Consider the following 23,954-nt stretch of genomic DNA (forward strand, 5'->3'; position numbering starts at 1 on the left):
CCACATATAAAACATTAGACTGTCGTGACTCGCACACACTCGCTCAGAGTTGGAAGGACTTTCTAAAAGAGTGAGGGATAGCAGAATAAGCAAAAAGAGAAGGGAGAAAATGGGAAAATCTACTTCCTGTTTCAAACTCATCACCTGCGGCGGCGATTCAGCTGGAAAAGACGCCGCCGTTGATGTTACCGAGGTATATTGCCACATGTTTTTTCCTTTTCGTTTTCATCTTTTTGTTGCTTTGCGTTGAATTAGGATGTCCGTGTTTTGTTTCTGAGTGCATTCTTCATCTTTCAGCTTCAGAACAGTCGGTTCACCTTGTGTGTTTGTTTTTGATAATTTGTTCAATTTGTATGCATTATTGATCGATGAATCGGAGTTCGGGAACTTGCCCTACTCCACAATGTTAAGATCTGAGAAATCCTTGCTTTGAAATTCTATCTGCAATGTTGAACCTGCTTTTTTAAATCTGATTATTTCCAGAATGTATGAAACGCAGATTGTGTTTTGGCATACAGTTTCAAATCTCTTAAGGTTTTAAATTTTATTTTCTTTCAGCTGGTTTTGTTATTCTTTTAAAAGGGAAAAGTTATGTACCATCATTATGTGCCGTTATACCAGATTTGTTTACTGTTTTCTTTATTTGATTAATTAACTCATGCCATCGATGATTGGAAATGACTGACAATCTTCAAATTTTTAGTAAATTTGAGGTTTACCATTTTATTTTTCTTCATTTCTTTATGTATATGTAGTCGCGCATCTTTCGTCTCTTGGATAGATGACAATTCAATAGTACTGATATGCCCGTCTTGGACTCCATTGGTGATAGCTATTGTTAAATTTTAATCAAAAAGCAATTCGTTCTGGATAGAATTTAGAGTTAAGGACATTTTAATTTATTTAAGTTCGATCGAAAAAGCAATATGATCAGGCTAGAGTTTAGAGTTAAGAGCTAAGAGCATTTTAATTCATTTAGAGTTAAAATTTCATTTCAGAGTAAAAGATCAAGTGACAGAAAGGGATGGAGTTTTCGGAAGAGATCTGAACGACATCGGGTGCTGAGCAACACTGTGATACAAGAAGCTACCTCTGGAGGACTTAAGGAAAGTCAAGAATCTGCTGGTTTTGAGTTTCAGCAGCCAGATGTCTCCGTTTCTCCTAATAAAACCTCCACCGTTCAGTTTACTGAAGAGAAACCTCAGCTGATCACCCCTAAAGAGTACATTGAAGAAAGATCTGAGTTCGTGGTACCAAAAGAGTACGATGAAGAAAAATCTCACTCGGTGATGCCAATAGATGTTGCCGAAGAAAAATCTCAGTTGCTGACACCGATTAAATGCTCTGAAGAAAATTCTCAGCCATTGACTCCAGAGGAACCAAAAGTGACTGAACCTGTCTCTGCCACTACAAATGAGGCTGAAGATGATTCCACCCCGGATGAATCTCTTGCTGTTACCATCCAGACAGCAATCAGAGGGATCTTGGTATACTTTCTTTCTCAATACGAATGTAGAACTTGTGAGTTGGTAAAATTTCTTACCTTTAATCTTATGCATTCATTTGCAGGCACGGAAAGAGCTAGAAAAGCTTAGGAATTTAGTTAAGTTGCAGGCTGCTGTACGCGGGCACTTAGTCCGAAGGCATGCTGTCGGGACCTTACGCTGTGTTCAAGCCATTGTCAAAATGCAACTTCTCGTACGTGCTCGCTTATCTCAAAAAGGGTCTTATGCCGAAAAGAAGCCGGATGGCAAGGGCCAAGACGACAATCAAAGATTGGTAATTCTTACAACTAAAATCAATAATTAGGAGTCACAGGGCTGTATTCCTTGTATGTTCTGGTTCATTATTGATGCGTGTTCGTAGTTCATCATGTTTAGAGTACATTCTATGAGCAAGTTTCATTTTCAAGCATGAAAGTTCAAAGTGATCCATCATGACCTTTAAAATATGCGCTTCATCTTGCCTGGCACAAATCTAATTTTGAACACGGGTGGAGAGCGAACTCTATCTGCAATTTGCATGTTCTTACTGTTCAATTTCTGTTTGAGAGAGGGTTACAGTTGTCTAGATGGAGAAAGTTTTGGCACAATATGTTACGCACTCTATAAGTTTTGGCACAATAGTTTTAACCATTATTCTTTCTTTAATTATCTGAAGCAGGGAAGCTCAGCAACAAAAAAGAACTCAAGTTACAATTCCATGGAGAAGCTGCTTAGCAATAGGTTTGCTCGTCAGGTATGTTAAATTGACATTCATTATCTACTTGTTTTTAACTATTAGCTGTCGCCTGTCTCTCAAATTATTCCTACCCCATCTATACTCAAAATTTCCTTTGATTGCAGATAATGGATTCGACTCCGAAGACCAAACCTATCCACATCAAGTGTGATGTATCTAAACCTAATTCTGCTTGGAGCTGGTTGGAGAGGTGGATGTCTGTGTCTTCATCTGAAAAGTCATCGAGAGCAGAGTTACCTATTGAACAACCTGAACAAACGAAAAGCCACGATTGTGACTCTCCACTTACTGCTGCGGTTCCACCTGAGGTTATTGTGTCAAATGAACCTGATGTAGGGGAGACATTGGTTTCATCAGAGAGTGAAGAAAATCTGATCACTTATGATGCAGCCAACTTTAATTTTGAGGCACACCAACCGGCTTCCTCTACTGTGACGGATGATTTGGAGCAACACCAGATTGACCATGTGAGTACATCCGACCTGAAAGAGACCTCTCTAGAGATGAACTCACAAGGGAAAACAATGCAAACCGATGCACATTCTCCAATAGAGGTCAGTTGTCTTTCTAACAAGCCTGAGATGGAGAGTGAACAACCCAAACATTCTATGAAGAGATCTGCTTCTGAACAACTGGAAAAGGAGGCAAAGAAATCTGTATTTGGATCAAGAAAGGCAGGTAATCCTGCATTTATTGCTGCACAAACCAAATTTGAGTTGAGTTCAACAGCCAAGCCACGTAGATCAATTGATTCATCCCACCAAGATGTTAAAGTGGAATCAAACTTGGATACTGTGTCATCTGGGACAGATATGATAAGCGGATCAAAGGAGCCTAGCTTCGCAGAAAATCCGGTCCTCAGTAATTGGAAGATTCATCATGGTGGCTCTGAATGTGGCACTGAACTTTCTATTACTTCCACTCTCGATTCGCCTGATACATCTGAAGTTGGAACCTTAGAAAATGAAAATGGAGCCAAAGTCTTGGAGCAAGAAAACCGCAGTTCTAATAGTCTTAAAGATTTGGATGTGAAAGGCAATGATACAGTTGAGATGCCAGTGCCTGATTCTTCTCTGTCTGTTGCTGATCAGCCTGAGAAACTTGAAGGTTCAAAAGCGGGATCAACCAATTCAATTGTTGTAGACTCCCCTCAAATCGAGCAGGAGCCACTCGAAAGCACAGCTTATCTGCAGAGAGAACAAGATTCTATAAATCAAGCATACAGGTCATCCCCCGAAGTCTCACCGCGCAGCCATATGACTGTTCCGGAGTCCCAAGGAACTCCTTCTAGCGAGGTATCAGTGAACCCTAAAAAGAAAAAAGCTGGCAAGAGCAGTCAAAAGCGCAAGTCCTTGTCTGCAGCCAAATGTTCTCCATCAACTCCAGTTGCTAGTGGCGTAGAACAGTTGCCCAAAGATCAGAAAAACAGTAAGAGATGCAATTCTTTTAGCTCAACTAGACCTGAAAACATCGATGAGGAGCCAAGGGATAGTAACAGTAGCAATTATGTCCCTCGTTTCATGCAAGCCACGGAATCTGCAAGAGCTAAGCTCAATGCAAATAATTCGCCAAGATCAAGTCCGGACGTGCAAGACAGAGAAATATCTATCAAGAAGAGACATTCCTTACCTGCCACTAATGGGAGGCAGGGTTCTCCAAGAATCCAGCGATCATTGTCTCAAACCCAGCAGGCTGCAAAAGGAAATGGTTCCAATCCTGTTCCTGGTATGTTCTAAACTGTATTATTATAATGTTATATTAAACTGAAGCTTATTCATTTAGCGTACTGTATGCCATCGTGGCATGATGCCTTAACGACATACTTGAACACATAATTTGTTTCAGAAAGGAGATGGCAAAGGTGAGGGCTTATTCGTAGCCAACCGTGGGCCGTGGTACCATGGCATTCGACCCCTCAGATTGAGAAGCGGAGCTGATTGTTGTTCTTACCATCTTAGTCATATGCCAAAGAATTATTTCGCCACATCAGTTAAATATATCTTGTATATTAGTAGACCACAACCATTGACATTTCATTATTATTTTTTTTCCTTGAAACTTTCAGCCTGGGATGTTTGTGTATTTTTTGTTGAACGGTGTTTGGTGTGATATTTATTCAGGTTTGCCACGGCATTTCTTTAGGGTGTCTGTTCGGTGTTTTAAGACAGGCGAGAGCTTTTATTTTGATCAATATATTTCCTGTAATAACTCGGCCATCCTCCGGTGCTTAATTGGCCACCATTTCCAGGACTATCTTTTATTTTCAGTTCCACTGATTAATTCTATAAATTAATTCTCGTTCTAGAGTCCTTTGTTAGCTCTGCATTAAACCTCCTGTTTGCAATATATTATATTTTGCATGCACCCATTATGCAAAGAAAACGAAAATGGATGGAGTACATAAGCAATTAAAAACATGCTAGTATAGCTTGTTATAACAAATAGTAATCATAGATTTCACTTTTTTTCCCCATTTTTGGTCTTGCACCAAGCATGTCAAATTTTGGGCAAGAGTGCCTTAATGAATCAATTCACCATGCTTTCTTAGTACTGCATTTTTTTTTGGGTGGTGCTGCCTTTTCTTGGTATGTTGTAACGGTAGAAAGAGGGACCCATGCAGTTAAAACTAAAGTTATTTAGATTTATACAGCCAATGTACAACATAGCAAAGAAACTCTCTTGAATAGTTACACATGATCTCCACGGATAATTACTGCTCTGTATTATTAAAATAAGAACACTATAGTGTATGACGATGGTTTCCTTTTGAGTTCAGTTGCTCAGCGATCTTCTCGCTGTACTCGGTTGGGATCTCCCGTCATATCCATCATCATCTTCTCAGGTGAATCTTCCCAATTTGCAAACGTTTTTAAGTCAACCTGCAGAAGGGCATATTCATTCTTAAAATCAACTGCTAATTTTATAAATGAGAGGGTTTTAATATACTTGTATCTTAAAGGGTTACCTTTCGTCTTTGCTCAGTGAAGAGTTCTTCTCTCTTCTTGTATGAATTCTGGACTTCCTTTGCATTCTTACCACCAAGACCCCAAACTTCAACTTCTGATATTGAAGCTTCCACTGGTAGAAATCCCTGCAACAAATCAACTCATAGTTCAGCATCGGACTTTCAATCACTCAAGGCAGTCGAAGGAACCCAAATCAGTTTCTTTCCTGAGGGTTAGCACTCTAAGGGACAAGAGACCAACTGGTGGTATGAACAAACAGCGTTACAGGATTAGGCATTTGCTATATGAGACTATTTATTACAGTTATATGTACCTGACTAGGGATAAGGGGACCCTGTTGGTAAGCGAACAAGCAGCTTTGCAAAATCTTCATCCATAAATATCCTCTCATTTGTAGTAGTTCCTCCAAATGCAATTCCCACAGGCTTTGGATGTGCTTCATAAACTCTTCCTGTAGGGTGCAAATGGCTGTATACAAAGTTCCTCTCTTTCCCTATTAAAAATTACAAGTAATTGCATTCACCAAATCATCAACCAAAACAATGCCTGATAGAAATCTGATAAGATTGGCCAGGTAAGAAATTAATACTAACATCCTTTATAAGCTCTCATCAACAAGACCCTCTTTCGCAGACTCCACCAGAAAAGGGAATAAAAGACTGACAAAACCGAACAATGGCATATTTCCTCTTGTTTGATCACATACCTGAAGGTGAAAAGACATGGAAGATTGGACTTATAGCATATAAGTTCCCGGAGCTCCCGTAGAATGTATCCTCATTTTCAAAACCCTGCTGTGTAAGTGCTCCTACTATCCATTTCCTGCTTTTGCTACTATCCTGGTTGGCATCTTCCGAGTTAGCAGAAATCAGAATAAGTAATGGACCATGATAACCTTCAACATTTGACCAGAATCTGTTCAAGCCTTTTCCATGAGAAGATGACCTAAAAAGTCGAAAACAACCAACCAAATACATAAGAAGTTAAAAACACAGGTCATACAAAGCACACAAAGGATGCATCGTATCTATAAAGGATTTACTAAGAGCTTGGTACTTTACGCATCATATCATTAAAGGGGAAATGACAAACCGATACAGAAGATTTTCATCTGTTACATCAATATCAGAAGAGAAGCACAACTTCAAAATTTCTTCACTAACAGTGCTTCTAGATCCCAAGGAAACCGCCCATGCCCTTCCGCGTGTTAAAAGTAAAGCTTGAGATGCCCTTGAAGAAATATCTCCTGAAATTGATTCCGAGGATCCTGCTTCATCCTGCAATTCATTAAAAAATAGGTATCTAGCTAGTGAATCATACAACTAGATCAAGTGATTTTCGCATAATAATACTGCATCAAAGTTGCAAAAGAAAATAGAGTGGATGTCAAGTACACATGCAAGCAGACACCGGAACAGAATAAGGGAATTCGATGATAGACAAATATAAAGCCAACAATACAGCACCTCTGCAATAAATGAGATTTGAAGTCTTCCAGTAACGAATTGTGTAAAACAGTCCGAAAGTGTCGGTGCCGTCGACAATGCCCAACTAAGAAACTTTCCGACAGGAAGCTGAACATCCAAACTCAGTATATCACAATCCCACACATCGAAGTTGCTATTGACTTCACCACATGAAACAACAGCAGACAACACCAAATGATCAATATCAGGCAACAACAGTTTCCCTTTGCTTTCAGAAGATTTTGAGGTCCTGACATTCCACAACATAGTCCAACACATCCAAAGAAGCAGAAGCAAATCAGAGGGCAGTAAAGACCCATTGATCTTGCAATCAGCATCGTCCGATTCAAACTCCAAATTTGAAGAAAGTCCCGATTTTTTCACTGCCATAGCAAATATCCTCAACAAAATGTTAAGAGACATCGATGCAGACATTCTCCCACAGCACTTGACATAACCTCTTAGAAACCCTATCCAGTTTATGCCACCTTTTTCAGGCATGAAGAACAAGTCTACTATTGATGATCCTAAGTGATCCAACAACCTGGGAAAAGACTCTGGCTTTTGTTGTGATTCGGAAACTGGGTTCTCGTAACTTATATGAAAACATTGCTGTAATCATTGTGAACAAGAAAAAGGGTATCATAAAAATGAAGTGATCGAATGAAAATAAGGATGATTGGCTTTGTAAATTAACTTTACCTGAAGGGTTTGGATGGATATTGTGTTTGTTTGAGGATCGGAGAGTTTTGAGAAGGATTTTTGAAGCAATGGAAGAGCTCCCGTGGCGGCGAGGCTTTCCAACTCTCGTTGCTCCACCGATACTTGCTGTTCGGTCGAAGATGATGCTCCCATTATTGCCAAAAAAAAAAATTAAAAAAAATGAAATTCAGTTTTCGGGATTGAGGTTAGTATCTTTCTTATATCTATGTATATGATTTCTGGAAAATCCAGTATATTTTGGAGTGGCTTTTCGTCGCTCTGAAAAGCCATTCAATGCCAAAATAACGCGGCGCTTTTGTTCGATCTTACCGTGATAGAAACGCACCGCTTCGTTTCTGAAGGAAAAGAAAAGAAAAAGTAAATTTAGGGTAAACTACTCCAATGGTCACTAATATTTGGGTAAATTTTTTTTTCACCACTTATGTTTTAAAAGTCACAAATCGGTCACTAATATTATCGTTTGTTACAAATTGGTCACTCCATGTCAACAACTGTTAATAGGCGTGACGGAAAACACATGTGGATCATTAGCTTCTTACCTGAAATGCTATGGTGGAAGAGAGTTGGGTCTCTAACGGTCATCATATTTTTCCCTTTAAATAAAAACTCAATCCCTAACCCTAATTTATCTATTTTCCTTCATATTCTCTTTTATTAAAAATTTTCTCAAAAATTTCCTAAGAGAAAAGCTAGCTAAGGTGAAGATGGAAGACTCCATTGAAGTTCCTCTTAGTAATTGTGGACAACCAGCTAAGGTTGTGACGACTTGGACAAATGAAAATTGTGGGAGGAGATTTTGTTGTTGTCGAAATTATGGAAAAAGATGAATACATAATGCTATTTTTTTGTTTGGATGGATCCTCCCATGGTGCCTGGGCAAGATTTGTTTGCTTAGGACTGCTGAAGAAATTAAGAAAAGTGGAAAGGGAAAGGAGAAATGAGAGGATTTTTTTGGCTTGTTATCTTGATTTTATGTCTATATAAGTTTTTGGTTAGCAAATGAAAATGAAACTGAAAAAACGAGAGGATTTTCTTTGTGAGATGAATGATGCTTTGGCTGGATAGATTGAAGGTTTTTGTTGAAGAATGTTGTTATTTGAATGGTGGATTAAAAGTTTTTTGTAATGGAAGTTTGTATGTGTTTCCAGATGAATTCTTAGAGTGGTGTTATTTTACAATGGTTTTATTTGATTTTTTTCATTGTGCATTGAACTGCAAGAATAATCAAAATAATATTGATTTCTAATTGTTGCACAATTTCAATATCACAAAAAATGTCAAAATATGATATATTTCATTATCAATAAACTGATACAAGTCAAAATACAATTCAGAACAATAATTTGTCAAACATGCTCTAATTCAATATAACACTAAGCCTAAGCTTAATTAAAGTCAAAATATAGACTGGTCCTAGGTAAACTACAGAAAAAGAATAGTTATACATCAAAGCCAAAAAAACAAAAGCAGATATATGAGAAAGTAAGTCAAGTTCCTAGGTAAACTATATAAAATGTTCCATCATCACTAGGATATACTTCATTCTTTTGATGCAGTGTAAAAATCTTGAAGGGGAGGGTTAGAAACACAAGATTCTTGTCTAGAAGGCATCGCATGGACTGTTGTAGATAGTGATATCATCCAATGAACTATTGTAGGTGGATTAAGTGGCCTCCTTGTAGGTAATTTTTGCCTTACTTGTTTATGCCTTGTAGGTTAGATGGTTCGAGCTTGGAGTTGAATGTTGGGATGGCTAGTTAGGTACATGTCGTTGGCTGGATCGAGATTCATGTTGGTTTAGTCTCCTGTTACTGCCAACTTCTCCTCTACAGGTCCTCTTATTGTGGCCAGGTTTACCACACTTATAGTAGTTTCCCATCGAATATTTATTGCTTAATTTAGGCTCATTCTTGTTTCCTTCATCAACTTCTTTTCTCCTTTTTTAGTTGGTCTTCCAGGTGGTCTTCTCAATTCTGGAGGCAGAATAGGCTCCATTTCAGAGACAGGAGTCCATTACTTAGCACCTATGAACAAAGAATAAAAACTTTATAAAATTAACATGACATAAATTATTCTTTTATATGTAAATAGTTGAGTAATTCACCTTTGACAGGACAAATGAAATTAGACTATATTGCGAGATGGGTGGATTTGTGGTAGCATGTATGAATATAAGGTTGAGGTCTATCATTGTGCAGTTGCATGACTGCTACTACATGGATACATAGGATGCCTGTCAGGTCCCATTTCCTACAAGAACAAGAGTGGGAGGCCATGTCCACCACATGTTGGTTTCCTGGCCACATTCAACCTGATATTTCAACCCTCCAGCATGTGTAGCCCAACACCTGCATATATCAATAAAAACAACATATTTCAACATTTATAATGGTATGTACAACTCAAATGGTCTCAACATATTTTAGCATATCTTAACATATTTCAACAACATATCTTAACATATTTTATAGCATATTTCAGTATATTTCAACAAAAATATTAAATTTTAAAAGAGTTACCTAGTTACTTGATCAATTATAATGTTCACATTTTTTTGAATATTTGGACATAATGGCCTATTAATATTTTCAGCTGCTTCATATCTGCAAACAATTCTCCTTATAATTTTGGTTCTAATCAGCTCCATCATAGTAAGGATGGGCTTGTCTATGGCTTCCAAAATGATATGCACAATATATAATTTGTTAGCAATTATAGAAAAGTAATATATATATATATATATATATAAACACTATTATAATAAGATTACCTTGTTAAAACATTCACAAAGGTTATTGAGGAGCATGTCAGTCTTAGTATTAGTGGAGAAGTATGCTTTGGACCACTGTTCAGGGTTAAGATCCTTCAGTCACTCAAATGTATCATTAGACAAAATCTTCAATTCTGTTATGGCATCTTGGAATTCTCTACCATAAATTGTTGTAGTAGCTTTCCATAGTGCATCTTTAAGAGCTTTTCTTTTGTGAACTTTTTTGAAGTTTGCATAAATATGCCTTACACAATTCCTGGCTTCAGCATTAGGGAATAACTCTGTCACAGCTTAAACAAGTCCCTACAAGGATAACTTAATAAATAATTATGATAAATAGACTTAATATTTTATAAAAAATTCAAAAGTTAAGAACACAACATTTTGTCTATCTGACATAAAACACCATCTATATGGGTTTTCAATGTCCAAGTCTCTTCTGAGAATTTCCAGAAACCATAACCATAAATATTGGTTCTCAATCTCTACAACAACATATTCTATGGGATAGATTCCATCATTAACATCGATACCAACTGTTGCTAGTAAGTAACCAACATAATAAACCTTCAAGAAGCAATCATCAAGGCTGATAATTCTTCTACAACCTATTTTAAACCCCTCTTTGCAAGCTTGACGACAAACATACATTATTTGAAATAGTTTATTATCTAATTTGCAAATAGGTGTAGTTCCATCATTTGTATTCCTTAATTCAAGTAAATATTCATAGATCTTTCCATATTGTTCTTTCAATTTACCTTGAATAATTTATAAGGCATGCTCTCTAGCTCTTCCACATTTAGTCAAAAAACAATATGTCCCATGGTCACTCAGAACATCTTGTTTGAAGGAAGTCAAAGAATAATTCATATTAGATGTAAATTTTTTAATATATCTAATCCCGATGAACCTATAAGTGACATTATTATTTTTCAACAACTTAGCACAAGTGTGTTCAGACTCGTAAGTCTTGATCTGCCAAGTGTTCGAATCAAAATCATCACCACGCAATGGGAAAACCCATAATTTCCATGGACAACCCTCCCTACAAACTATTTGTAATTTTTTTTCTTTAACCTTAAACAAGATAACAATTCTATTCACCCTCCCATATTACCTAACTTCCTCCTTTAAAATCTATTTACTAGAAAACAACATATCTTTTTGAAATTTAGGGTTCTTCATATCAACCTCTTTGTTGAACTCAGGAAAGGTAGAAGGAGCATCTGAGTCATATTCTATGTCACTATTTAATTCCCCTGAATCAACAGAACTAGAGTCAAACATTTCATCAGATCTATTGTTAAACTCATGCCTACCAATGTCCACTAAAATATTTATCACATCATCCTCTACCATACTAGGTAAAGTCTCATCCTCATAAAAAAAAAAGTTTCACCATCAGTTTCCACAAAATCAGAATCTGATTCATTAGATCCATTGTTTTCATCTTCTACCAAAACTTCTTCAAAATCATACTTATTTTCTGTCCCTCTAACATGTTCAACATTAGACTTATCTTCCTCGCTGTCCCTTTTAACACTACTCATTTCAGCAATATCAATTTCTACACCACCACTTTCAACATTATCCATATCTACATCATTATATATATCTATTCCTAGGTAAACTATGTACCATTTTCATTACATCATAATCACTTGATAAAGACATGATGGAAGACTCAATTAATTTTACATTTGGCACTAACCAGTATAATTGTAAAGGAGTATGGACTAATATTTGCTCCATCATTTCACAAAACTCAAGCAAAGAGATTGTGTCACAATCATAGAAGTCAAAATAATCAATCTTGTTACCAGTGAACTTCAGTCTAGGTGAATGTACAAAGGATCCATAATAGTGACACACAACAGAAAATTTTTCATCTTTAGGACCTATAACAAGATTTTTGAATTTAATAAAGTGCTTAAATTTTATGTTTACATTGTCTGTTTAAATTGAATATTCAACATAGTAGGACCCATAACATTATAGAATATTTTATCATATAAACATATGGTCCATAACATTACAATATTCAACATGCAAACATGTAGGGCTCGTAGCAATACAACATTCATAATATTTATAGTTACAAGCATGTCACACATATATAGATATGAACACTCATAAATTCAGCATAATTTATCAAATCCTTGTGGTCCACAATAACACAATATTAACTATTATTTTTCTAACATGTAGGGACCACAACATTACAACATTCATAATATTTTATTAAACTGCATGGTCCACGACAATATAATATTCAACATACAAACATTTCAATACCACAAAGTCAACATATCCCACATATTTTAAAAAAGTCAACATTCAACATATCCCACATGTCAAAACCTTTACAACATAGCACAAACCACTAACATTCAAAATAACATGCATGAGTATACATCAATGGATATAAAGTGATCATATAAAGTATATATATTTCAACAGAAATCATATAACATATAGCAGAAAGCATTCCAAATAAAGTTGTAAAGTTGTATATCATATCATATAACATATAACATATAATGTTAACATGAAAAGTGATCATATAAAAAAAATCATTGCAAGTAAAGTTGTAAAGTTGTAAACATATAACAAAAGAATCAACAACATTATTTCATAAAATGATTTCATATCAATATTTCATCAACCTATTCTTTCAAGAAAACCATAGAAAAGCATTTCAAAAAATCATATCAAAATACATGTGAAAACCTAACAGTTAAATGTTGAATGACCACATAAGCTTTCTGTCAAAAGAAAATAAGTAAAGTTGTAAACATATAACAAAAGAATCAAAATTATTTCAAAGAAAACCCATTCAATTTTCTGTCAAAAACCTAGGGTTTTACCTTTTCTCTCAAACTCAAAAGGAAGCTTACCGTAAAGCATTGTGTTGTCCCCCTTTTACTGTATCCTCCATGTAAGTACCATATTCACTTTGAACCCTAAATTTTTTCTCAAACCCAATCACTTCGAACTCCTCTTAAATCCAAGTATTGCTCGTTTTTCTCTTAATCACTAACTTTCTATGTTTCTCTCTCTTTGTTTCCTCACGTTTCCCCTTATTTCTCTCAATCCTTCTCTGAAACCGCTTCTCTCGTGAAGGAAGAAGTGAAGAATGGAAGAAGTGAAGAATGGAAGAAGAAAAGGTAATCAGATTTTCCCTTGATTTTCCTCCGTCATTTTATTGTTGAATTAAATTTTCTTTAAATATTTGGTAAAACACCAGTGAAAGGGAGAAGTGAAGTTCTCCACTGTTGCGGTGAAACCATCCAGGTAAACAACTAAAGGTCTATGTGTGTTTTCCACGCCTGTTAACGACTGTTAACATCAAGTGACCAATTTGTAACAAACGATAACGTTAGTGACCGATTTGTGACTTTTGAAGCATCAGTGGTGAAAATGAAAAGTTACCCAAACATTAGTGACCATTGAATAGTTTACCCTACACTATATAGGTGGTCCTTTATCTATTTTATTTTAATTATCGATTTTAAACAGATAATTTTAGTTTCTTTACGTTATTAATTCGTTCAATTTTAATATTTCTACCTTTAACTATTATTAACCAGTAATTAAGAACTACAGTTAAAAAAACTACATACTCTTCTTCTATCGTAATTCTAGAGTATAAATAACTTAGTATATTTTGCTGACAAGCAAAGCCAGGATGGGTTTCAGTGAGGATTGAAGAGATGAAGGCTTTGTTGTTCAGCTGCCACAATCAATTTCATGGGTCTAAGAGCCTTCAATTTCTCCCCAAACGAACAAAAACATCTCCTCCATCTCTCAACAGACACATGGATTCAAACACCTCCTTGCATGAATTTCATGATTTCAGTTGACGTCTTCGAAGCATATATAACTCAGCTATGTTATTCTTGTTATACTAATCTTAGGATGTAGTGAATCTTAGAAATATATATTTATCATTACTCATCGGCATGGATTATGTTCTGATTGGTACACCTATTTGCTGAAAAATGTAAATCTAGAATTCATACATTACATTTCCAACTCTACTACAGACATACTAGTTGAATATATCTGTAGGTAGAACCTTCAGCATAGCATTGCAATCCTCTGAATCAGACCCATTCAAGCCTGGCCTTGTTGCAGCACTGTTGAGCAACTTCATCCCCTCTTCACTCATCTGTTGTACTTCTGTAGGTGACAGAATTCGGATGCAGCGAACACATCCCACAAACTCCCTGCACGGATCAAACCATAGCCATTAGAAGCTGGATACTAATGCTATTGCTCCGACTCAGAAATATGCAGATAAACTTACTCCCAAGGATCATCCCCAACCAGTAGAACATCATTCTCATAATCCACATACACCAGTTTCCAGCCTGAACCTTTGGGATCATCCAGCATACCCTTGAGTCCAAACATGAATTCAATTGCAGAGATTAGTTCATCATAGTTCTTAAAACTCGTGATATCAATCGACCTTCCTACAGATCCTGTCTTCTGAACCTGTCAGAATCGGACCAAGAAGAGTTATAGATACATGAATACAGTCCGCACGTAACTTCAATGACTCGGGTATTTATATGTCCAGAATCTATATTATTGTGCCTTTGTATATGTTCTAACACGTGGAGCCGTATGCTTCCAGGTACTGTTTTGCAGAAGTCCGCTTTCGTTAACATCAATGTTGCTACGAGACGTGCCACCAGAGCTGTCAGGCAAGTCTTGTCGAGAGAAAGCTTGAGAATCTGCAAGGCTAGTTGAGGTAGTCTGAGATTGAACATCCTGACAAGAAGTTCCCAACCAAACAATCTGAAGGGTTTTGAAAATCAGCATCCTTCAATGAGCAAAACTCATCTAGAATGGCACTGAACACAAAAGGATCAATCACAGTACTGCCATCATTACTAACATCGACATTAACACAGCTATATATCCCACTTTGATTATTGCTGTTATCAGACGAATCCCTCACCCCGCCGGAATTTAGACCGCACGGATCATGCTGAGTGAAAGGAGTCAATTGGTCAGCTTGGAATGAAAGCCTGCAATTGTTCAGCTTTTGTTCCCATGTATCCTGACCAACTGTAGTTAACAAAGCATCGGTATCAACAGGAAAGACGGCTGAAGAGTCCTGTAACCCAACCATTGGTACGGGACCGGGTGATTTATATACCCCAGCAAAAGGTTGGCAAGAAGAAAGGTTCGACGTCCACTCATCGGTGTCTGGAAAAGGAAGAAAGCTATTTAAAGTATTAAGATTAGCTTGGGATACAAGCATTTGATGAGGTTGGAGGACTGAGGAATCCAACGGTGAAAGCATCGGCCATGAATTATTTTGCACTTGGAGTGGAACCTGGTTCAGGTTTGGGAAAGTAAGTTGATTCGACATAGTTGGACTTGTAGCATTCACCACAAATTTGTAGCATTCAGATGCTGAAGTCAACTGCTCGGTGGAATGCTTTGATTCCGACTTTATCTTTTCATTACTGCTCCCAGCCCCCAGCTTGTGTTAGGCTTTCAAATTTGTTTGCAGGATGTGGATTCCCATTAGCATTGATTTTGGACATATTTGAGCTGATTGGATTGGATTGGTCAGGGATCAAGTTGGGAAGATTTTGGTTCTCGATTGACATATTTTCCAGTTGGATAAGCTGCAGTGAATTGTTGTAAACCAGATTCGAAAATTCCGGGATAGGCTTCAACATCATCTTCACCAATTGTTTCGGAACATAAATTCGAGAACGAATAGGAAATATTCCCATTTTCGGGAAACTGGAGTAGGGGCCTTTTCATCAAGCTTCCCCATTCGGATTCTGCTCCTGTATGCAATGAAAAAAAAAAAAAGAAACAAACACAGATAAGCATCTAAAAATGTTGTGCACAACTCAACGTAACAAACAGAAGCTTACCTGAAAATCCACGATTTAAAGGTCGCTTGAGACCAGAAGTTAATGAAGGAAAAAATAAAGAGGCTTCCGGAGTTTCAATTTCCCATGCGTTCACCCTATTCTGCTTATTGTAACATCCAGGTTCGTCCCACTCAACCTGTTTCAAGATCGAATACGAGACCTTCCATGTTTAAACTGACCAGCAAGTAAATCTCTACAGCTTAAACAGTGTTGAGTTCGATGAGAACAAACCTGAAGGTTTCGCCACTTCGAGCCAGGCCATCTCAGAGGATCCGCTTCACTGATACCAAATAGTACCCATATATCTGCAGAAATTTGATAAACTTCAGAAGAAATACGTAGATCTATTGTTGTTTCTTTCTCAAGTAGAAAAATCTTTACAGCAAATTACATCATATGATCATTATGAACAAAATTTCTTTGACACTAAGGTTGGAAACAATATGGCGAGAGGATGAAGAACTATTAACTAACTTGCCTTCGTTTTCCGGACTCTTCTGTTTCTAACATCATACCAATTCTCATACCAACTGAGACTTGAGAGCCATATACTGATTTCTGGTACCTAGGTAAAGGGATGACAAATTCTGCAGGGCAGGCTCTGCAAAAACATCAAGAAGTAGATAAAGAGCAAGAAGAGAAGAGTGACAGAGAGAGAATGGACGGAAAAACTCGGTGGGGGTATGAATATTATCAAACATACCTCGGATTGTAGAAAATTGTGAAAGGACTTCTATTGGCAGCAGCATGAGCAGCGGCAGCAAGAACACCAATGTGCATACTATCAGCAGATAGAACAGATGACGGCAATATCGTTTGTCGCCTTACACCCACCATTAGCTGTGACTTCTCATCCCTACAACAATAAGACATAATCACGAATATAGCAGTTAAAATATTTTGCACCGAACACATGTTTGTATGTGACCATGGCATACCTGATAAAGAGAACAGAATCACCAGCCTTAAGCCTTTTCGATCCTACAAACAATCTCCACCCGGTTGTAAGAAGGTGTCGCTTTGGCTGCCCTGCATAAAAAAACATCATATGTTACACTCAAGATTCACGATAAAAAATGCAGATTTTACAGATGCACACATCTGGCACAATTCTAGTTATCTACTAAGATTACTTTTGGTATATTTTCATAAATTTTCATTTCAGGTTTACAACACACTTCCAAACATCAATAATTAATTGACAAGACTTTCTAAATTTAAAGTTAATTAAAAAGAAGTGGCCATATAATAAAGTTTTCGAATTTATTTTTGAAATTAAATTGCAAACGAAGAATTGCTGTTTTGATAGTGATAGGGGTCGTGGACCAACCATTGACAAACATGTTATTATTTTTAAGAACTAGGGTAAATTAACTATATAGTCACTAAATTAAAAGATTAGCTATATTATGATCATTGAACTATGATTTTTTTTAATTGAAAGATTAAATTATTAAAATGATTCCTATCAAATCTAAGAATAAGTATTCGGTCGAGTTGAGTAAAATATTTTTGAGTTAATTAAATTGATGAGCATTATTTTAAAATTAATATATATTAATAAATATTTAAATAAGAAATTAAGATTACTTAATGTTGGTGGAAAATTATAGTTATAATGATTATCGGCGGTTCACCTCTTCTAGTTTGCGAGGAGAGTTGCGACGAGTTGTTACGGTGATCTAGAATTAAATATTGGTAGTCCCTCCATTCAATTATTGGGAAGCCATGCTATTATGCAAAGATATATTTATACCAATAAATAACAGTAGTCCCTCCATTCAATATAATTGTCGAATTTTGAATTGAGAACTTATTTGAAGGCAACTAAACAATGGGAAAATAACCGGAATTTGTGGGGTATAATTGGTATTAGATTTTAGGGTGTTGATTGGAATAAAATTATTAAGTTTAATCAATAATCAGTTGATCTACTGAGAAGTTAGGTCAAAATTAGAGATCCTAAATATTGACATTATATATGAGATAACTGAATTAAGAGTTAATTACATCAAATATCATTTAAACTATGATTTTTATTTTGAATTAGTCCTTAAACATTTGAATATTCTAATTTTATCCTCAAACTGTGACTCTTGTTCTAAATCAGTCCTTAAACTTTTGAACATTTCAATTTCATTCCCAGACTATGACCATCATTCTAAATTGACCCCCAAAATTATAAATATTTAATTTCATCCCCAAGTTCATTCAAATATGTATTTAGTTTCAACCATAGTCTAACCTAATTTTTATTTTTTCCAAAGATATAATTATATAATTTGGCTAAACGATTTTATTAACAATAGAAGTGATTAGTATATACATATAGTTTGGGAATGAATTGGAATGCTAAAACAATTTGGGGACTAATTTAGAATGAAGGTCATATTTTAGGGATATAATTGAAATATTTAAAAGTTTGAGGATCAATTTAAAATGATAGTAAAAGGTTAGGGATAAAAGTAAAATATATAAAAGTTTAAGGACGAATTTAAAATAAGGATCATAATTTGAAGACATGTGATATAATTAATTTAGGAATTAAAAAATGATTCATGATAGACTTCTATAATATTTAATCTGGATTAATACGTAATTAAATCATATATTTGGAAAATTAATCATATATATATATATATATATATATAAATTATATTATATTTTTATCGTAAAGTTTTTTATTTGGAAAATATGTTTTCATTAAGCACATTATAAAGTATGCCGGCATTAAATACATAGGTAAACGTGTATAAATAATAATTGTATTATAGAAGGAAAAAATATTTGAGAGAAGCATATAAACATCAATTAAGAAAACCTTTATAAAGGCATACGGCTAATTTATCCGAATTTGGATAACTTTTGGATTTTCTTAACATTTAATAGCTTCTGACCGTGTATAAATTATTTTTTAAAATAATAAATTTTAATAATTTTATAATTAAATTTATATCAAATAGGCTCTGCAAGGAATGATATTAACAAATTGTTAACAATAAACTAAAATTACAGGTTGCGGGATCCAAAGCCGAAGTAAGCCGGGGGCGTGGGTTTGGTCCGGAGTGACACGTTTCAGTACAACTAAGCAACTAAGAATCTAGACATCATCTTTTCTTTTATTTCATAAAAAAATAATATATATTTTTAAATAATCCAAATTTATTATAACATAATATATGTTTACATTTTTTTAATTAATTAATAGTACACACAGAGTTTGTAGACTCAATAATATAAACTCAATATCTTTAAAAAGAATAATGTTTTCTTTTATTATTAAAGTCACTTTATATATTTAAATTAAAAATAATATATATTACATATTAAACTATAAGTTTATAATTATATTACTTCTGTGAAGTAGGCGCCCTCCAACATGCAACGAGAGGGGTCCTACTGAACATTATAGTAATATATAAATTTTCAGATTTTAGATAAAATTCTTTTGTATTATTTCTTAATATTTAAACCATTATTACTTATTTTTAGTATGCTAACATGGTTAATATTATATTTCTGGTTGTCAAAAGAAATCATTGAATTCATAAAATTATTGTTTATCGACATTAAAACATGTCACCTTTTGTTGTTGTTTTTTTCCTTTAAAAAATCTATGTGGGAAAGAAATAGGGAGAAGAATGCAAAAAGGAGGAAACAACTGATATGATCGTGGAATGGTAGCAAGTGGGGTTGTTTCTTTACTTTTAACGTGCACATACTATGACGTTTGGGGGGGGGGGGGATGTTCCATATCTTCCCATAGCATGCACGTGGACCCATGAATCCAATCACCTTCATCAAATGCATACATTATATGAATATATATAAATTATTGATTTTTTTTATTTTATTTTATAAGATTTTAGGTTACAGAATTCATTTTGATTGGGATAAATGAGAGGCTAGGGATCTGTCTTTATATATTTAATTTGTTGTGTATGCGTGACATGTTTTTTTTTTTTATAAAAGAGAAGTATTTAGATTTTATACATGAGTTAATGTGTTAGGTTATGGTATTCAGATTATACACGGGTTAACTTTTCTGATATCACATATTTAGAAGAGTGGGAGTTATTCCTCTAAAATACTAATGTGGTAATTTCGAAGATGCATGGGGGCATCCACGCACATGGGAGCAAAGTGAGGTATAGAGCTTATATGATTTAGGAAACAAAAGCATCTTCCATTGGACTCCACTACCTGTAAACTCCTCTACTTTTGCATGTGCTGGGTTTTCTAAAAGGTGAAATGCTCATTGAATTTTTAGAACGATTATATTTTCATCTTTGAATTTTTTAAAATTTTAAAAGTATTTTTATTATGATAATCAAACTGAAAATGGCTTAAATATTTGGTGTCTGTTAATGTAATTTACCCTTTAAAAATAAAAGTTTAATAATATTTGAGGTCCTTACATTATTGAAAAAAATTAACGTAATCCTTGAAAATCTAATATTTAATATCAGAATTATAAATCATCTTTTAGATATAAATACACCTATAAAATATCGATTTAAAAGTTGAATTCCTTGAGGGTTAATCGAACTTCTTTGAATTGCGGTACTTCGGTTATTTGGGTCCTAATGTTACTTCATTTGACTACAATATTGGGGAGATATAACAGTTTCAACCAAGAAATTAGAGATGGTAGGCAGGTAAGGTTTTGTGGATTTAGTACCGTATTTGTTCTAATTAAAGCGAGGATAAATATAAATTTAGTGGGTAGTGGGCGGATGTGGATGTAAAATGTCGTACCTACCGTGGGTAGTAGGTAGGTGATGGGCTTAAGACTTTACTTGCTCCGCATCCACCCGCTCACTAATTAATCACCATATAAATTTTGGACTATTGAATTTAGGTATAATTTAGAGACTATGGTATAAATCTTAAGATTTTATAGGACATGACTTGTAACTTAACCAAATGTTAGGTATAAACCAAATTAATCCATGATTATTTTATTATGCTTCTTAATGGATGTATTTGTTTTATATTTTGTTATTTATATAATCTGTAAGGTTGCTGTCGGAACCGCCTTTCGGGTGGGTCCGGAATTGGGCTTCGACTTAGGAAAATGGTTTAGGAGTCGCCATCGATCATTTATTTAAGACAAAATGGGTTGATTGGATACCTTATTTCTTACCTGATCTGCGTCTTACCAGTGATATGTCGGATTCGAGAGTCGGTTACAGTCAAGGAAGGGTTAGCACCCTTGAACTGCCCTTTCGGCACTACGCAATTTCCAGTTGTCTTTAATTAAGAAAATTATAGTTTAAATCAAAAGGTAAAATAACGATCCCAAAACTCACCTCTGATTGCTTTAAACGAGAACCCTTAAAAAAAATAGTCGTTAGAAAAAAGATGATGAAGATAAATTGAGAATGAAGAAAATGAAATAAAGAAAATAAATAAACAAATAAATAAATAATACCAGATAAAATACAGATGAAAAGTGAACAACACAATTAATATGGAGATAATGAAGATGAAAGGAATAAAAATAAAGACAATATAAAATAGGATAAATAAAGAAAAAAATGATGAATAAAAAAATCAATAAGTAAAGAAAGTAAAAAAAATAAAATAAAATAAGTTAACGAAAAAAACGGGGGGAAAAAGAACAATATATAATATATTAGTTTGTAAACTAAAAATGTAAAAAGAACTAAAAACCAAAATAAAATATACATGTATGAATATATAAAATAAAATGTTAAAAAAAAAGAAAGAAAATAAAGTAAAATGAATAGTAAATAATATTAATAATAATAAAAAATAGAAAAGAAGATGAATAATAAAAATAATATTAATAAAGAAGTCAATAATATATACATATTAATGATAAAAGGACAGGATTGAAATGAATGTGAACTTTGAGGGCTAATTTCGGAGGGATTATGGGTTTAAAATCGAATTTAGGGTCCAAATAAGCTTTTTGAAAGACGCGAGGACCAAAAAATAATTTACCTTATTTTAAAACAAAACATGAGGGTCACATGGTATTGGATCGGGTCGTGGGTCGCTATTTAACTCAATTTTTTAAAAAGTTATCATTTCTCCTCTTAAAATCAAAACCCCTCCCTGTTAAAATGCTTTCATCTCGCCCATTCAACCGTGTTCTTCATTTGAAGAACACGTCCACCACGAAAATCCAGAAAACGGCCAATGGCCACCCCATGCCGCCTCGCCACCACTGTCGGTCATCGGCGCAAATGTTAAAAAAAGTTCATTTTTCAAGAGCCCATCCCCTCCCCATTTCAAAAATCAAACTGGTTTTACAAAATAGGCATCGGGGAAGGGTAGATCTGAGATCAAAGTCTCGGTCCCTCCCCTAAAACTCATCGGCCAAAATGTTTTTATTTGGGGTTTTCAAGCACAAAACGCGAGTAACAACACATGCAAGTGAAGAAAAAATACGAAAGGTAAAAGCTTTCACCTTTTATTGCTCAAAATCGTTTACAATAGCTTCGAAATCACTCTTTCTTTGCTCATATTTTTTTGGTATTTCTTGTGTGTATTGTGCATAATCTCTCTGGTAAATATTGTGTGTGAAACTTGTTTGATTTACGAGCTTATTTATACACAAAAATGCTATTTTAGACTAATTTGAGTTCTAATCAAACTATGACTCTGTTGGATGTTGGTATGCTTTTCTTGTGCCGGACGTTGCGGGGTTGCTGGTGGTGAGACGTGTGGCCGTGAAACTCGGGCCTAGGAGGTTGGGATGGATGCGGCGCTGGTGGAGAAGCTGCTAGGGTTTCATACAAACCCTAATCCTACACTGGTTCAGGCTGTATAACTGGGTCACGTGAGACTTGGGTCTTGTTGGGCCACAGGCAACGGGTTGTTTGATGGGGCCTGAAAATGTGTAAAATAAATGTAAATGCTTGTAAAATATTATATAATATAATCTATAATATTAATATATTATATAATATTAAATGAAAAAATTTGGTGTCTTCAGCTGTCTCTCTTTGCTCATTATCGTGTAACGAAATGGAGCAAAGATTAAAAGACACAAATTTTGTTTATATCGAACATCCTCTGTCGTAGAGTTGGAATCCGATATTAAGACTGATTTGTCGAAGTGACTCCCTCGTCGTGAGGTTGAGTTGAGTTGAAAATTCTGAGCATGAAATCTTTTGTCGTGAAGTTGAAATCGAACTCAGAGCTTTGACCAGTAGCTCATGGATCGTCTTCTGGCTCAAGATACTTCGTCGTGAAGGTGAAACTTGTCCTGAAGACTTCGGTGTTGGTGCGTTACAGATGACTATTTCTTCGTGAAGCTGGGTCAATCTGTTAGGGTACGATACCCTTCGTTGTGAAATTGTGTATGGCCCCTTCGCCATGAAGTTGAGCCTGGGAATTGGATATCCTTCGTCGTGAAGTTGAAATCCAATGTAAATTGCGTTGTTTCGAGGGCAATATTCTTCGTTGTGAAGTTGAAATTTACTCTGAAACTGGAAAGTTTATTGACAGAAACTCATTCTTTGAGTTGGATATCCTTCGTCGTGAAGTTAAAATCCACTCTAGAGAGGGATGCTGCTTGTGTGCACGATTCTCTTCATCGTGAAGTTGAAACCGCGGGTGGCCCCTTCGTCGTGAAGTTGAGGCTATAATTGGATATCCTTCGTCGTGAAGTTGAAATCCAAGTATTGTTCCGAATCCAATATCCTCTGTCGTGAAGTTGAAATTGGTTCTGGAATGGGAAATTATTTGTTGACAGTCAGTCACCCCTTCGCTGTGAAGTTGAGCTTGTGTTGTCTTGAGTCCAATATCCTTCATTGTGAAGTTGAAATTGACTCTAAATGAAACTGAAGAAGTTGTTTGTTGACAGTCATTTGCCCTTTCGCTGTGAAGTTGATCTTGTGTTGTC

General features: G+C 35.2%; 1 protein-coding gene and 2 pseudogenes across 3 annotated transcripts; 1 reads left to right on the top strand and 2 right to left on the bottom strand.

Moving 5' to 3' along the window:
• On the top strand, positions 1 to 4,382 carry LOC120156852 (protein IQ-DOMAIN 32-like). Of its 3 annotated transcripts, XM_039168130.1 has the most exons (7): positions 1 to 193; positions 999 to 1,487; positions 1,570 to 1,779; positions 2,161 to 2,238; positions 2,346 to 3,321; positions 3,376 to 3,966; positions 4,087 to 4,382. In XM_039168130.1, the coding sequence occupies exons 1-7, from the start codon at positions 110 to 112 to the stop codon at positions 4,104 to 4,106; spliced, it is 2,448 nt and encodes an 815-aa protein (XP_039024061.1). In that variant the 5' UTR covers positions 1 to 109; the 3' UTR covers positions 4,107 to 4,382. The 3 variants fall into 3 exon arrangements, with proteins under 3 accessions (XP_039024061.1, XP_039024045.1, XP_039024054.1); XM_039168114.1 differs by having other exon boundaries at positions 2,346 to 3,966; XM_039168123.1 differs by having other exon boundaries at positions 2,164 to 2,238; positions 2,346 to 3,966.
• Positions 4,383 to 5,005: 623 nt separating this feature from the next.
• Positions 5,006 to 7,599, bottom strand: LOC120156870 (annotated as a pseudogene).
• A 6,545-nt stretch (positions 7,600 to 14,144) lies between these two features.
• LOC120156880 lies at positions 14,145 to 17,138 on the bottom strand (annotated as a pseudogene).
• Between the last annotated feature and the right edge of the window lie 6,816 nt (positions 17,139 to 23,954).

The sequence above is a fragment of the Hibiscus syriacus genome, unplaced genomic scaffold (assembly GCF_006381635.1).
Source record: "Hibiscus syriacus cultivar Baekdansim isolate YM2019G1 unplaced genomic scaffold, ASM638163v2 tig00002840_pilon, whole genome shotgun sequence".
Lineage (NCBI taxonomy): Eukaryota > Viridiplantae > Streptophyta > Magnoliopsida > Malvales > Malvaceae > Hibiscus > Hibiscus syriacus.

What these genes read in the sequence shown, in the direction of transcription:
- LOC120156852 (XM_039168114.1), top strand. Translation starts at nt 110, where the DNA reads ATGGGAAAATCTACTTCCTGTTTCAAACTCATCACCTGCGGCGGCGAT. An exon ending in CCGCCGTTGATGTTACCGAG is followed by an intron (nt 194 to 998) that starts GTATATTGCCAC and finishes ATTTCATTTCAG; the next exon opens with AGTAAAAGATCAAGTGACAG. An exon ending in AAGACGACAATCAAAGATTG is followed by an intron (nt 1,780 to 2,160) that starts GTAATTCTTACA and finishes AATTATCTGAAG; the next exon opens with CAGGGAAGCTCAGCAACAAA.